Source organism: Schistocerca cancellata, chromosome 5 (genome assembly GCF_023864275.1).
Source record: "Schistocerca cancellata isolate TAMUIC-IGC-003103 chromosome 5, iqSchCanc2.1, whole genome shotgun sequence".
Taxonomy (NCBI): Eukaryota; Metazoa; Arthropoda; class Insecta; order Orthoptera; family Acrididae; genus Schistocerca; species Schistocerca cancellata.
Genome location: NC_064630.1, coordinates 314,245,230 through 314,259,430, shown reverse-complemented (window position 1 = coordinate 314,259,430; position 14,201 = coordinate 314,245,230). Strand labels below are relative to the sequence as shown.

The following is a 14,201-nucleotide window of genomic DNA, read 5'->3' as shown; positions in this document are numbered from 1 at the left end:
TGTGTGTGTCAGAATATGTAAATGAAAACAACTGTCATGTGCACGACCCATTGAAGTTGGTATAAACACACCAGGTACACGGATTTTCTTCCTTTCGTATCTGTGATGTTCGCCATGACTGTCTCAATGCAGGATCGCACTCTGCTTGTAAAGCCGTGTTACAAGAGTGATGACTGTGCACATGTTGCTCTGCAGAAGTTCCGGACACTGAAGGGTTTGAAAAAAGGCATTGGTCCGATGACTGCTGTGGGCCTGGAGAAAATGATTCAGCAATTCAAAAAGACAGGTTCTTTTGGTGTGCAACCTGATAGAGGAAGGAAATGAATTGATTCGATTTCAGTGGAAGCAGTGTCCACAGCAATGCAGGAGGAGATGAGTGGTGGTGTGCAAACGTGTAGTGCACAGAGAATTGCCCAAACATTGGACATACCCATGAGCATGGTGTGTAAAATCCTATGAAACATCCTTCTTTGCTATCCATCCAAAATTATCTGTATGCACAAGTTGCTTCCTGTTGATCTGCCAGCAAAAACAACCTTTGCTTTAGAATTTCTTGCTCTCAGGGAAGTGGACAATGATTGGCCATGAAAGATTTCACAGACAGACGAAGCCCACTTCCATCTGACAAGATATGTCAATACACAGAATTGTCAAACATGGGCAACGGAAAATCCACACACAAATCAACCAGTATCACTTCATCCTGAAAAGGTCACTGTGTGGTGCGAATTTACGGCAGCATTTATCATAGGGCCACATTTTTTCAAAGAGGCAGGTGCTTGTGGTCCTGTTACCTGTACCATCAATGGTAAGTGCTCCGAGTGTCTTTTGCACAACCACGTCATTCCAGCTCTTCAAAAGTGGGGACGCATGGTTGGGCTCATTTTTATGCAAGATGGCACAAAGATGTTGTGTTCAGTGTTCCGACTGCAAACTTAGCTGCATTGAAGGCATGCATTGTGCAACACACTCTCAACGTGACCCCAGAAACACTTTGATCAGTTGTGGAACATGCTGTTTCTCGATTTCAACTTGTTGCAGAAAATGGTGGACAGCACATTGAACATGTTTTGTGCCAGTCACATGGAAATTAATAATCTGATTTGATTTTGATTGATGCTTTTCATGTGGTTTTGGGCCTCAGTACAATTAAAAAGCAATGTGATTGATGCTTTTTATGCAGTTTTTGGCCTCACGACAATAAAAAAACTGATGTGATTGATGCTTTTTATGTGGTTTTGCTTCAGGACAATTAAAAACCAATTTTTCCCAACCGATGTTATATGACCTTGCTGTGGTGGATGGGCTTGTGTAACTAACAGTATCACACCTGTACACCCAAGCACACTGAGTAGTACAGTTTGTTTAATGTCAAACGTACATCTTAGGCATTGCTGTATGATTCATTTGTCATTTGTAGTGGACCACTATTAAATTATGATGCTTACAGTGCCATCTAATGCTACATTTTGTAACTGTTTATTTTTCTTGTGCCACATGTTTTCTCCCTTCACCAATAACATTCCGTTGCAATTTGATGTCATTCTAACGAGTGGTGTTATTTCTACAGTGGTTTGGAAGTTTAATTATATTCACCCTGTATATTACCTATCTTACCCTGTTGTTCACAATTATTTTTCTTAGAATTTCAAACCTCTTGTACCATTTTACATTGTCAAATACTTTTCCCAGGCCAACAAATTCTATGAATGTGTCTTGATTTTTCTTCATCACCGCTTCTATTATCAAGCGTGAAGTCAGAACTACATCCTTGGTGTCTTTACTTTTCCTAATGCTAAACTGATCAGCATCTAACAGATTCTCAGTTCTCTTTACCATTCTTGTGTTTATTACTCTTGTCATAGCTTGGAAATATGACATCTTAGGCTGAATGTGCAACAGTTCTGCACCTATCTGCCCTTGCTATCTTTGGTATTTTGTGGGTGATATTTTTTGAAAGTCCAAAGGTATGTCACCAGTCTCTCAGATTCTACACACTTGACTCAAATAGTCATTTGGTTGACATTTTCCCAATGATTTTATAAATTCTGATGGAATGTTACCTATCCCTTCTGCTTTATTTGATCTTAAGTTTTCCAAAGCTCTTTTAAATCCTGACTCTAATACTGGATCCGCTATGTCTTCCTCATCGACTCCAGTTTCTTCATGAACTCTAAAGACAAGTCTTCTACCCCCCTCCCCACAGAGGCCTACAATTATTGCAATTCCCATTGCACTGTTAATGTTGCTGCCCTTGCTTTTGATTTTACCAAAGGTTATTCTGACTAGTTTATATGCTAAATCAATCTTTTGAACATACATTTAGTTTTCAATTTCTTCACATTTTGCCTGCTGCCATTTTGCCTTGGGTTCCCTGCACTTCCTATTTATTTTATTCCTCAGTAATTTATATTCCTGTACTCCAGTGTTCCCCTCAACATTTCTTATTTCCTTCTTTCAGTTATCAGACGAAGTATTTCTTCTGTTATCCGAGGTTTTTTTCGCAATTACCTTCCTTGCAACCATTAAAAATCATAACTTAAGTGAAACACTTTGTGAAAAATTCCTTGAAGTCTGGCTGAATAACAAGTTAAAAGGGGTCAGTACATAGACAAACCAAACAAGAAGCCAAATTCAGCATGTTTTGCTCTTAGAGGTCTCTCTCACTGTGCTGACCTAACGACATGGGCATTAGCTTAGTCTGCCTATTTCCAGTCTTTGTTGTCTTATGGAATTACCGGTGGCACAGTGCACCTAAAGTAAATAAACTGTTCATTCAGCAGAAGGGAGCAGTACAAATATTGTGTAAAGTAATCACTCATACCCCAGAAGCTTTTTTAAGGATCTTGGAATAGTTATGTTCAATTCCCAATACATTTACTTCTCAGTCGAATTTTAACACACAGAATCACAATGTGAGAGATGAAAATTACTTTCATGTTGACTTTTCCTCTTCCTACAGAATTCAGAGTGGAGTTATGTACTCTGGTGCAAAGGTAGTCAACAAATCCCCTTCTAATATAAACAAAGAAATTGGGAACCCCCACCCAGTTCATACAAAAATAAAGAAAATGTAATTCATTAGCCACTCGTTTTATAAATTGTCCAGACATCTGGACTCAGTGGCTGAAAGTTCTATTAGACATATGGCAGGTAACAGAGTTTGTAGCAAATCTACATCACAAGTAATTAATTGCTATCTATAACCAGGAATCTGTATTCACAGATCGAATTACTTATTTTCTTTGAAGAATGTGAATGTAATCAAGTCAATATTAACCCAAAAAATGTGAAATAAAACAGCAGCTCTTAATTCAGCTGAGAAGACAGTAGCTTTTTCAAAGTGGCAGCCTTCTTCCTAGTTTACCTGGTTAGATTTCTCTGGCATGAGAATGAACTAATGACAGACACCAACAACTTTACTAAGATCAATACCTCAACAAACTTTCAAAACTGCACAGTTCTTCTGCAGCAGAAATAAAATGTTCAATAGACAATTTTTCTGCAAAAAGCAAAGTTTCCAGATTTGAGCCCCTGTCTGGCAAACAGTTTAAATCTACCAGAGGGTTTCAAACCAGCACATATTCTAAAGAAAAGTGAAAACTCATACTAGAACAATCCCCTAGGCTGTGGCTACACCAATTCTTCTCAGTATCCTTTCTTTCATGAATACTTGTTTCACACAATGTGTTGGAGAACTACTGTGAAGTTTGAAACATAGGAGAGATTTACTGGCAGTAGTAAAGTTATGAGGACAGGTGGTGAGTCATGCTTGGATAATTCAGTCAGTAGTGCATTTTCCCATGAAAGGCAAAAGTTCCGAGACAAGTCCCAGTTTGATGCACCATTTTAATCTGCCAGGCCCCCTGTTGTTTAATGGTACAAATATACTTGTGCCAGTGTGAATGTCCCTCAAGCCAAAATCCAGACTTCTGCAACACCCCATTGAAGAGTGAAAATACATTCTGGAAGTGTGTACATATTTACACGACTGTATACATAACATGTTTTTCAATGTATTAAGTATAAAAATCTTATGCCATAGTATAATGATCCTCAGATGAATAAATTATTACATTATGTAATACTATACTACAATTTCTCCACAGAAATGTACTTCATCTTAAACCCTTAGCGCAGAATTACTGGTTTTTTCACATTTTTAAAGAAGTAGTTGCTTCTGCATAATCTCTCATATGTCTAAATATTCTACTACATTCATTATTTTCCATCTGCAAGAACTTTAATTTGAAAACTATTTTACATTCTGAGTAACCACAGCAGATATTTTAATGTTATGAATATATTTAAGACATCCCTTCACTAATTTTAATATCCGCAAAATGTGGTGACTCTGTACTTTGCTTTTTACCACCTAGGTTCACCTGATGACGCGGCTTAAAGCCGCGAAACTAGTCGTTTTTTCAACAAACAACAATTTTCCCAGCTGTAAGCGGAATTCTTCCTAAAACTTTAATTTGTTTCTCCATATACAGGATGGTCCATTGATCGTGACCGGGCCAAATATCTCACGAAATAAGGCGTCAAACGAAAAAACTACAAAGAACAAAACTTGTCTAGCTTGAAGGGGGAAACCAGATGTCGCTATGGTTGGCCCGCTAGATGGCGCTGCCATAGGTCAAATGGATATCAACTGTGTCTTTTTAAATAGGAACCCCCATTTTTTTATTACATATTCATGTAGTACGTAAAGAAATATGAATGTTTTAGTTGGACCACTTTTTACGCTTTGTGATAGATGGTGCTGTAATAGTCACAAACATATGGCTCACAGTTTTAGATGAACAGCTGGTAACAGGTAGGTGTTTTAAATTAAAATACAGAATGTAGGTATGTTTGAACATTTTATTTCGGTTGTTCCAATGTGGTACATGTACCTTTGTGAACTTATCATTTCTGAGAACGCAGTGTGATTACCTTTAAATACTACATTAACGCACTAAATGCTCAAAATGATGTCCGTCAACCTCAACGCGTTTGGCAATATGTGTAACGACATTCCTCTCAACAGCGAGTAGTTCGCCTTCCGTAATGTTCGCACATGCATTGACAATGTGCTGACGCATGTTGTCAGGTGTTGTCGGTAGATCATGATAGCAAATATCCTTCAACTTCCCCCACAGACAGAAATCTGGGGACGTCAGATTCGGTGAACGTGCGGACCATGGTATGGTGTTTCGACGACCAATCCACCTGTCATGAAATATGCTATTCAATACCGCTTCAACCGCACGCGAGCTATGTGCCGGACATCAATCATGTTGGAAGTACATCGCCATTCTGTCATGCAGTGAAACATCTTGTAGTAACATCGGTAGAACATTACGTAGGAGATCAGGATAAATTGCAAAATTTAGATTGCCATCGATGAAATGGGAGCCTATTATCCTTCCTCCCATAATGCCGCACCATACATTAACCCGGCAAGGTCACTGATGTTCCACTTGTCGCAGCCATCATGTTTTTTCCGTTTCCTACTAGTGCATATTATGCTGGTTTACGTTACCATTGTTGGTGAATGACGCTTCGTCGCTAAATAGAACGCATGCAAAAAATCTGTCATCGTTCCGTAATTTCTCTTGTGCCCAGTGGCAGAACTGTACATGATGTTCAAAGTCATCGCCATGCAATTCCTGGTGCGTAGAAATATGGTATGGGTGCAATCAATGTTGATGTAGCATTCTCAACACCGACATTTCTGACACTCCCGATTCTCGTGCAATTTGTCTGCTACTGATATGCGGATTAGCCGCGACAGCAGCTAAAACACCAACTTGGGCGTCATCATTTGTTGCAGGTTGTGGTTGACATTTCATATGTGGCTGAACACTTCCCGTTTCCTTAAATAACGTAACTATCTGGCGAACGGTCCAGACACTTGGATGATGATGTCCAGGGTACCAAGCAGCATACATAGTACACGCCCGTTGGGCATTTTGACCACAACAGCCATACATCAACATGATATTGACCTTTTCCGCAATTGGTAAACAGTCCATTTTAACACGGGTAATGTATCATGAAGCAAATACCGTCCACACTGGCGCAATGGTACGTGATACCACACACCTATACATTTGTGACTATTACAGCACCATCTATCACAAAGCGAAAAAAGTGGTCCACCTAAAACATTCATATTTCTTTATGTACTACACGAATACGTAATAAAAAATGGAGATTCCTATTTTTAAAAACGCAGTTGATATCCGTTTGACCTATGGCAGTGCCTTCTAGCAGAACAACCATAGCACCATCTGGTTTCCCCCTTCAAGCTATATGAGTTTCGTTCTTTGTAGTTTTTTCGTTTGATGCTTATTTTGTGAGATATTTGGCCCGGTCACTATCAACGGACCACCCTGTATTCTCTGCAAGTTCCTCAATGTAGTTAATTGGGAGAATCAGTAATATGCTTGTGCCTTTGCAAATAAATGACATTCCAGCAGTTGACAAAATGATTATCCCATTACTACGAGTGTACAACATGCCACTAAAAACCTATTACAGAAATAGAACTTCAGTAACAAATCAACTACCTTGCTAATTCCTTTAATGCAGACACTGTGGTCTTTTGCCTATGTAGAGTAAACAATTTAAATTCAATGATTACAACCTATCACACAGAAGATGTAAAAAATGTGAACTGAGACACTCCAAATTACCTCTTGACCCTAAGAATGCTATTGCTTGGTCCATACCACCACCTTGTGTTCCGATATACCTCTCTGCATGAGCACATAATGCTGCAATCTCCACTTTTTTCATACTAACCTGAAAGTACACAGAGATTTATAAACAAATCTAGTTATAGGCATCACAGCATTTAACTGCATAATTTTCGTTTTATCTACCTTATTTGCATGAGCTGTTGCAAGTGCTGCAGCACTTACTAGTGCACTTGAACTGGATAAACCAGAACCCCAGGGAATATTACCAGTAACTGCAACATTCATTCCAACTGAAGTCTTGTCTGGCAGAATATCCATAATTCCTTTCACACCACACAGGAAGTAATTGTACCATTCTGGAGGTTTACCCTTTTCTACTTCAATTCTAGAGGGAAAAAATGGACTTTGAACAGCATAAACATAAATTCCATGACAAAGGCAAGAAAATAACACATAAAAACATTAATTTCTAAAATTTTAATCCTGAAAACAGCGTAATGCATTTGTTCAAAACAGCAAACAAATAAGTTATGTTTATTACTGTTCAGCAGTATTTCTGAAGTGAGAATAATGCTGTATTTTTAAAAGTCAGATAATTTGCTTTTTCAAATTAATCAAGTGATTAATAAAATCAAACAATGAGAAATCCAGGTTGGAAGAAAATCATTTTTCATGTGAAGAGACCAAAATACACTCCTGGAAATTGAAATAAGAACACCGTGAATTCATTGTCCCAGGAAGGGGAAACTTTATTGACACATTCCTGGGGTCAGATACATCACATGATCACACTGACAGAACCACAGGCACATAGACACAGACAACAGAGCATGCACAATGTCGGCACTAGTACAGTGTATATCCACCTTTCGCAGCAATGCAGGCTGCTATTCTCCCATGGAGACGATCGTAGAGATGCTGGATGTAGTCCTGTGGAACGGCTTGCCATGCCATTTCCACCTGGCGCCTCAGTTGGACCAGCGTTCGTGCTGGACGTGCAGACCGCGTGAGACGACGCTTCATCCAGTCCCAAACATGCTCAATGGGGGACAGATCCGGAGATCTTGCTGGCCAGGGTAGTTGACTTACACCTTCTAGAGCACGTTGGGTGGCACGGGATACATGCGGACGTGCATTGTCCTGTTGGAACAGCAAGTTCCCTTGCCGGTCTAGGAATGGTAGAACGGTGGGTTCGATGACGGTTTGGATGTACCGTGCACTATTCAGTGTCCCCTCGACGATCACCAGTGGTGTACGGCCAGTGTAGGAGATCGCTCCCCACACCATGATGCCGGGTGTTGGCCCTGTGTGCCTCGGTCGTATGCAGTCCTGATTGTGGCGCTCACCTGCACGGCGCCAAACACGCATACAACCATCATTGGCACCAAGGCAGAAGCGACTCTCATCGCTGAAGACGACACGTCTCCATTCGTCCCTCCATTCATGCCTGTCGCAACACCACTGGAGGCGGGCTGCACGATGTTGGGGCATGAGCGGAAGACGGCCTAACGGTGTGCGGGACCGTAGCCCAGCTTCATGGAGACGGTTGCGAATGGTCCTCGCCGATACCCCAGGAGCAACAGTGTCCCTAATTTGCTGGGAAGTGGCGGTGCGGTCCCCTACGGCACTGCGTAGGATCCTACGGTCTTGGCGTGCATCCGTGCGTCACTGCGGTCCGGTCCCAGGTCGACGGGCACGTGCACCTTCCGCCGACCACTGGCGACAACATCGATGTACTGTGGAGACCTCACGCCCCACGTGTTGAGCAATTCGGCGGTACGTCCACCCGGCCTCCCGCATGCCCACTATACGCCCTCGCTCAAAGTCCGTCAGCTGCACATACGGTTCACGTCCACGCTGTCGCGGCATGCTACCAGTGTTAAAGACTGCGATGGAGCTCCGTATGCCACGGCAAACTGGCTGACACTGACGGCGGCGGTGCACAAATTCTGCGCAGCTAGCGCCATTCGACGGCCAACACCGCGGTTCCTGGTGTGTCAGCTGTGCCGTGCGTGTGATCATTGCTTGTACAGCCCTCTCGCAGTGTCCGGAGTGAGTATGGTGGGTCTGACACACCGGTGTCAATGTGTTCTTTTTTCCATTTCCAGGAGTGTAAGTCTTATAAATATTTATGCATGTCCACAATAAGCCATTTCAATAATCATTCATCATGTTGCTATGAAATCATGTTAACAGTCTTTTCATGCCTTCCTGTAATAAATTATAGATATACAAATCTATTGCAACAAACATGTTCTTACAATTACTCATTCTCAGATTATCCATTATGCAACATTAGTTCTACTGCTTGAATGCTTACTTGATATTGTCAATAGAGCAGGTTAAATCTTCACATTTGGAGTCAGTATTACACAGCTGCAGCATCTTGCTTTCTGATGGACTAACAGCCATTAAAATATCCCTCTGAATTGCCATGGGACACACAGAGTAGCCGCAGTAATCTATGTGTTCTCCAATGATATTAACTCTGAAGCAAAATGTAAATTTAATTAAGTGTTTTTTTTAACTGAATTCTTTTACACACACACACACACACACACACACACACACACACAAAGAAGGTTTATATAAACAAAGATTCCATGACTTAGCAAACGGGAATGCGCTGGTAGACAGACACAATAAAAAACACACAAACACACACACACAGAATTTCAAGCTTTCGCAACCAACGGTTGCTTCGTCAGGAAAGAGGGAAGGAGAGAGAAAGACAAAAGGATGTGGGTTTTAAGGGAGAGGGTAAGGAGCCATTCCAATCCCGGGAGCGGAAAGACTTACCTTAGGGGGAAAAAAAGGACAGGTATACACTCGCGCGCACACACACACACACACACACACACACACACACACACACACACACATATACAGACACATGCACACATATTAAAAGGCAAAGAGTTTGGGCAGAGATGTCAGTCGAGGCGGAAGTGCAGAGGCAAAGATGTTGTTGAATGACAGGTGAGGTATGAGTGGCGGCAACTTGAAATTAGAGGAGGTTGAGGCCTGGTGGATAACGGGAAGAGAGGATATACTGAAGGGCAAGTTCCCATCTCCAGAGTTCGGATAGGTTGGTGTTAGTGGGAAGTATCCAGATAACCCGGACGGTGTAACACTGTGCCAAGATGTGCTGGCCGTTCACCAAGGCATGTTTAGCCACAGGGTGATCCTCATTACCAACAAACACTGTCTGCCTGTGTCCATTCATGCGAATGGACAGTTTGTTGCTGGTCATTCCCACATAGAAAGCATCACAGTGTAGGCAGGTCAGTTGGTAAATCACATGGGTGCTTTCACACGTGGCTCTGCCTTTGATCGTGCACACCTTCTGGGTTACAGGACTGGAGTAGGTGGTGTTGGGAGGGTGCATGGGACAGGTTTTACACCGGGGGCGGTTACAAGGGTAGGAGCCAGAGGGTAGGGAAGGTGCTTTGGGGATTTCATAGGGATGAACCAAGAGGTTACGAAGGTTAGGTGGACGGCAGAAAGACACTCTTGGTGAAGTGGGGAGGATTTCATGAAGGATGGATCTCATTTCAGGGCAGGATGTGAGGAAGTCGTATCCCTGCTGGAGAGCCACATTCAGAGTCTGATACAGTCCTGGGAAGTATCCTGTCACAAGTGGGGCACTTTTGGGTTTCTTCTGTGAGAGGTTCTGGGTTTGAGGGGATGAGGAAGTGGCTCTGGTTATTTGCTTCTGTACCAGGTCGGGAGGGTAGTTGCGGGATGCGAAAGCTGTTTTCAGGTTGTTGGTGTAATGGTTCAGAGATTCAGGACTGGAGCAGATTCGTTTGCCACAAAGGCCTAGGCTGTAGGAAAGGGACCGTTTGATATGTGTCTGTATATGTGTGGATGGTTATGTGTGTGTGTGCGCGCGAGTGTATACCTGTCCTTTTTTCCCCCTAAGGTAAGTCTTTCCACTCCCGGGATTGGAATGACTCCTTACCCTCTCCCTTAAAACCCACATCCTTTCGTCTTTCCCTCTCCTTCCCTCTTTCCTGACGAAGCAACCGTTGGTTGCGAAAGCTTGAAATTCTGTGTGTGTGTTTGTGTGTTTTTTATTGTGTCTGTCTACCAGCGCTTTCCCATTTGGTAAGTCATGGAATCTTTGTTTTTAATATATTTTTCCCATGTGGAATGTTTCTTTCTATTTTATTTATATCATTAATTTGAACCCAACAATTACGTTTGTTATTGTCACTGTTGCATTTCGAAATCTTTTCTGTCATCTTACTTTCTCTTTTTGTTTGTACAAGTAGTTTCACTTTGTATTCATCTTCCCTTTTTTCCGTAATCTACCATACATTTTATCCTGCCTAAATATACTCAATAATACGTAATTTACTTCCAAACCATAACCTAAAAATTTATAACGCTTTCAACATTACCGCTGCGATAAAATCCACTGTTCCCAGTTTACAAACATTTCGTGTAACCTCGTGAATACTATTTCACAGCTTCAGTTCCTTTCACCCATTAAACAACCATTTCAGCTATTTCCAACAACTTTCGTTTTATTTCCATTCCCGTTTTTTTCCCCACATAACCGAACATTTTTTAGCAGCTTCCCACAGGTTTAAACGTTATTATTTCTTTGTCAGACAATTACTAGCCTCATTTTCATAATCTGCCAGTACATAACTAGTCCATTGAATACATTTACACACAGTTTTTTCGAAATTTTCCAGAATTTCTCCACCCTTTAACGTGTTTTGGAGGCTACACAATTACCTAACCTTGGTACCCATCGTTGTTCACCAACCTTAGTTCAGCACAGGATCAACATAGCTCATCTCAAACTAACACTTTTTCGACTTTTTTCACATCTTTATTTCTCCCTATATATTTTATTTTCACTTTAGCCTCATGTTACCCTTTCCACTTTCTAATACCATGTCACCCTCACAACATATTTACAACGACCCAATTAAATTTTATTTACATTCCCTCCGCAAACATGCCTTCACCCTAGCCAGATTATGCTCCCATATTTTATTTACTCAGGCTTGTCTGACATTTCGCATTACCCCCAAAGGCCTCACACTTAAAGTTCCCATCTCTGGCTGTAATCCTTCTTTCCATCAGTCCCTATACCAGTTCCAAACTGCACAATCCATAGCCCTCACCTGCCTAATCCTTCACCTACACATCGACTCAGCCAATGAACACATCCGTCAACTCCTATCCCTAATCAAAGTCCTCAATCTTTCCTCTCCCACATCCACACCGGCTGTTCAGAGCATCCTCCTACAGGCCAACTGCAAATTAGAACAGCATGCCACCCTCCACCTCAAAAAACTATCCAATCTCCTGGTTTCCCACCTCCGGAAAGGCAACTCACTCACCCTCCACAACCTTACCAACAAACCTCAACCTCCTCTCATTGCACACAGACCCAGTCTCTCCCATCTACTCAATCTCCCACTTCCAGCTCCACTCCCCCCCCCCCCCCCCCCCCAACACCTCAAAATTCTAGTCAACACAATCTGGAACCACAACACCTCAATTCAGTAGTTAACCTTTCCTCCAAACCTCTCTCCCAATCCGAAACCTCTGTCCTACCCAAAGGCCTCACCTTCAGCCCCACTCCCAGATTCAACCAAACTGCCCTTGTCAAAGATTTAGTGTTCTACACTCGTACTCTCTGCTGGAAATATCACTTTGCCACGAAGAAAAATAATCCTGATCCCACTCCCCAAGACACTATCCAAATTGAACCCTGCCTGGAACAGTTCCGTCCTCCATCACAGCGGGACCCACCTCCTCTTCCTAAAAATCACCCTCTCCAAACCTTCCAGGAATTTCTCACTTCCAGCCTTGCCTCTCAACCTTTCTTGAAAAACTTTAATCCTACTCCCAACATCACCACAGCCGAAGCCCAGGCTATCCGTGATCTGAAAGCTGACCGATCCATCATCATTCTTCCGGCTGACAAGGGTTCCACGACCGTGGTACTTGATCGTCGGGAGTATGTGACTGAGGGACTGCAGTAGCTTTCAAACAACACTACATACAAAGTTTGCCAAAGTAATCCCATTCCTGATGTCCAGGTGAAGCTTCAAGGAATCCTCAGAACCTTAGGCCCCCTACAAAACCTTTCACCTGACTCCATCAACCTCCTGACCGCACCAACACCTCGCACTCCTACCTTCTACCTACTTCCTAAAATTCACAAACCCAAACATCCCGGCCGCCCCATTGTAGCTGGCTACCAAGCTCCCACAGAACGTATCTCTGCCTAAGTAGATCAACACCTTCAACCCATTACATACAGTCTCCCATCCTTCATCAAAGACACCAACCACTTTCTCGAATGCCTGGAATCCTTACCCAGTCTGTTACCCCCGGAAACCATCCTTGTAACCATTGATTCCACTTCCCTATACACAAATATCCTGCACATTCCTTTCACGCCGATCACCTGCCACCCTACCTAAAACCTCTTTCCTCATCACCTTAGCCAGCTTCATCCTGACTCACAACTTCTTCACTTTTGAAGGCCAGACATACCAACAATTAAACGGAACAGCCATGGGTACCAGGATGGCCCCCTCGTACGCCAACCTATTTATGGGCCGCTTAGAGGAAACCTTCTTGGTTACCCAGGCCTGCCAACCCAAAGTTTGGTACAGATTTATTGATGACATCTTCATGATATGGACTCACAGTGAAGAAGAACTCCAGAATTTCCTCTCCAACCTCAACTCCTTTGGTTCCATCAGATTCACCTTGTCCTACTCCAAATCCCATGCCACTTTCCTTGACGTTGACCTCCATCTGTCCAATGGCCAGCTTCACACATCCGTCCACATCAAACCCACCAACAAGCAATAGTACTTCCATTATGACAGCTGCCACCCATTCCATATCAAACGGTCCCTTCCCTACAGCCTAGGCCTTCGTGGCAAACAAATCTGCTCCAGTCCTGAATCCCTGAACCATTACACCAACAACTTAAAAACACCTTTCGCATCCCGCAACTACCCTCCCGACCTGGTACAGAAGCAAATAACCAGAGCCACTTCCTCATCCCCTCAAACCCAGAACCTCTCACAGAAGAACCCCAAACGTGCCCCACTTGTGACAGGATACTTCCCAGGACTGGATCAGACTCTGAATGTGGCTCTCCAGCAGGGATACGACTTCCTCACATCCTGCCCTGAAATGAGATCCATCCTTCATGAAATCCTCCCCACTCCACCAAGAGTGTCTTTCCGCCGTCCACCTAACCTTTGTAACCTCTTGGTTCATTCCTATGAAATCCCCAAACCACCTTCCCTACCCTCTGGCTCCTACCCTTGTAACCGCCCCCGGTGTAAAACCTGTCCCATGCACCCTCCCACCACCACCTACTCCAGTCCTGTAACCTAGAAGGTGTACGATCAAAGGCAGAGCCACGTGTGAAAGCACCCATGTGATTTACCAACTGACCTGCCTACACTGTGACGCTTTCTATGTGGGAATGACCAGCAACAAACTGTCCATTCGCATGAA

At 42.9% G+C, this 14,201-nt stretch overlaps 1 protein-coding gene across 1 annotated transcript in view; it reads right to left on the bottom strand.

Annotated features, from left to right (window-relative positions):
* The window catches only part of LOC126188856 (N-acetylgalactosamine kinase), a 96,405-nt gene that overhangs the window by 58,083 nt on the left and 24,121 nt on the right, over nt 1–14,201 (bottom strand). Inside the window, exons 3-5 of the mRNA XM_049930499.1 lie at nt 9,010–9,177; nt 6,873–7,074; nt 6,684–6,792 (exon numbers count right to left, since the gene is read on the bottom strand). Coding sequence (XP_049786456.1) covers nt 6,684–6,792; nt 6,873–7,074; nt 9,010–9,177 — 479 coding nt within the window. The remainder of the gene's footprint in view (nt 1–6,683; nt 6,793–6,872; nt 7,075–9,009; nt 9,178–14,201) is intronic.